Source organism: Sinocyclocheilus grahami, unplaced genomic scaffold, assembly GCF_001515645.1.
Source record: "Sinocyclocheilus grahami isolate Dianchi unplaced genomic scaffold, SAMN03320097.WGS_v1.1 scaffold14877.1, whole genome shotgun sequence".
NCBI classification, from domain to species: Eukaryota; Metazoa; Chordata; class Actinopteri; order Cypriniformes; family Cyprinidae; genus Sinocyclocheilus; species Sinocyclocheilus grahami.
In genome coordinates, this window is record NW_015515527.1 from 3,181 (window position 1) to 5,299 (window position 2,119).

Here is a 2,119-nt window from a genome sequence, read left to right on the forward strand (position 1 = left end):
GAATAGTGTTGACAGAGAAAACAATGCTGTTGTAATTACAGGGACATTGTAATAATTAGCTTTCAAGTACTAAATTTGCTTAAAGGCGGTGCCCAGGCTGTTTTTAACAGTCTTAATCAGAGGCCAGCTGCGGCTCCTTACCCTACTTTAAAATATCACACAACCTCTCATCATAATAATCATAGTTATCTTGACAGTCCTCCCAGGGTGTAAAGTTATCTTCCTCGTTCTCAACGAACGTAGACCAAACATATGCAAAATCCACAGGCCTCATCATGTGTATTTTACACCCCGCCCTAACTAGCGCCTGAAGTCCGGCCTGTATCTCTGCTTCCTCCCACTGGAAGAGACGGGAGCAGTGGATATTAAGGCGCATTGTCTTGCGTGCTCGCAAGATCTCTACGAGCTTAGCAGCGCAGGCTGCGCATGGGCTCGAGGACATGTACCAGGTCACTGTGTAGTGGAGTGACTTGTCATAATAGGCCAGCACCTGTTGAAAGAAGGCCTCTTCAGCATGTGAACCCAAATGCTCATCTTCTAGGTAACCGCGAAGGCCTTCTGTCTCTGCAGCGCCTCCTTGAATGTCTACCTGGTAGCACAGGAAGGTCTTGTTGCGTCCGGAGGAATATTCCACATTTTTAAATTGGAACTTAAAGAAGTTCGGGTTCATTCTGTCTCTGTGGGAAGAAGGAGGACATTTGGAAATAAGACTTTTCACAACCTATTGTGAGAAAGTGTGGCTTAGATTAAAGTAAAAGCTGGAATTTACTAGTCGTCAAAGTTGTGTGGTGTATTCCAGCTTCAAAACAACTGAATGCATTAACATTGGACAAGAAGTGCTTCTGTTTGAGTGGGCACTAATAGGCAGTGACTCAAAAGGACTTAATGCTCTTGTATTGATCACTTTGAGGAACAAATTCTTATAAAATCTCGGGTGAGTTTCTCTAGAGTATTATTTTGTTTGAAAGAAGAACCCATTGAATGGTAAAATTTACAAACTTAAAGTACGGGCTTAAAGTAAATGGCCACCTGAACACCACACCCATATGTGCTGGTTGAACAATTTCAAAACCAGATATTAATAGGGAATTAGTCTGCTCTAACAGCTTCCACATTTCTGGGAGTGTTGTCTGTTAGAATTTGAATCATGGTTGGGTAAGGGTTAGGGTTAGAGATTTGCTCCTAATTAAACATAAGACCAATTCATTCCAATGGTGTTTCAGGTCTGTGTTTGTGCAGGTTAATCAAACCTTATGGACCTTACTTAGTGATGTACCCAGTTGAAAGTCATTGAGCTCTTTGGTTCAGATTTTATGCAACTGTTACTGTGGGTGTAGTTGAAATAGTCAAACTGGTCAATTAGAAGGTGGTGCCTACATACGTTTGGTCATGAAGTGCCTGCTACTTCATGGTTTCGGGATACTACACCAAGGCAGGGACAAGAAAACTCATAAATACATAAATATTATACTGAGTAGCCTACAGAAAAGTCCCAAATTCTAAAAGCACTGGGGTTCAAAGCAATAACCTGGATTGTTCAAATGTATAATGTTCCTACCCAACATGTTGGAATTTCAGATGTAACTTTTGTCAAAGTTGGTCCGACCAACCCAAACACTCTTATCTATAAGTTTTCATTTATTAAAATGCCCTTTTAGTGTCAAAGTCAAACAAGTGGCAAAGTCATCTTAAATTAGGTTGTGGTGTCATGCAATATGCCATGCTGTTATGAATTTTTAAGAGACACTGTCAGAAACAAATTAGCAAAAAATTTACCTTTAGGGATTCAGCAGCTTTTCAGTACCCTTAAAGGGACAAATTTGTGCCTCTACCCCTAAAAGGTGCCTAATAATTTCTTAGAGTGGTAATATGTACCCTTAAGTTACAATTATGAACTGTTTAAGGGGTAAATAAGACACAAAGTTGTCACGTTAAGGCTGTTGAGCCAGTGACAAACTGTTGTATCCCTTTTTTTGTGTGCCACTGTTCTTGCTGAGTGATAGAAATATTACTGTGGATCCAGTTTGTGATGAGAGATAATAAAAGATGTCTGACATACCCTATAATGATCTCGAATGGAGGCAGCTCCATAGGCTCCAGCTCAAACTCCTCATCTTTG

General features: G+C 40.4%; 1 protein-coding gene across 1 annotated transcript; it reads right to left on the bottom strand.

The window, feature by feature from the left end:
- Nucleotides 1-6: 6 nt before the first annotated feature.
- Nucleotides 7-2,113, bottom strand: LOC107579168 (C->U-editing enzyme APOBEC-2-like). Its single transcript, XM_016265028.1, has 2 exons — nt 2,060-2,113; nt 7-677 (listed from the first exon to the last, which is right to left on the bottom strand). The coding sequence occupies exons 1-2, from the start codon at nt 2,089-2,091 to the stop codon at nt 143-145; spliced, it is 567 nt and encodes a 188-aa protein (XP_016120514.1). The 5' UTR covers nt 2,092-2,113; the 3' UTR covers nt 7-142.
- Nucleotides 2,114-2,119: the final 6 nt, after the last annotated feature.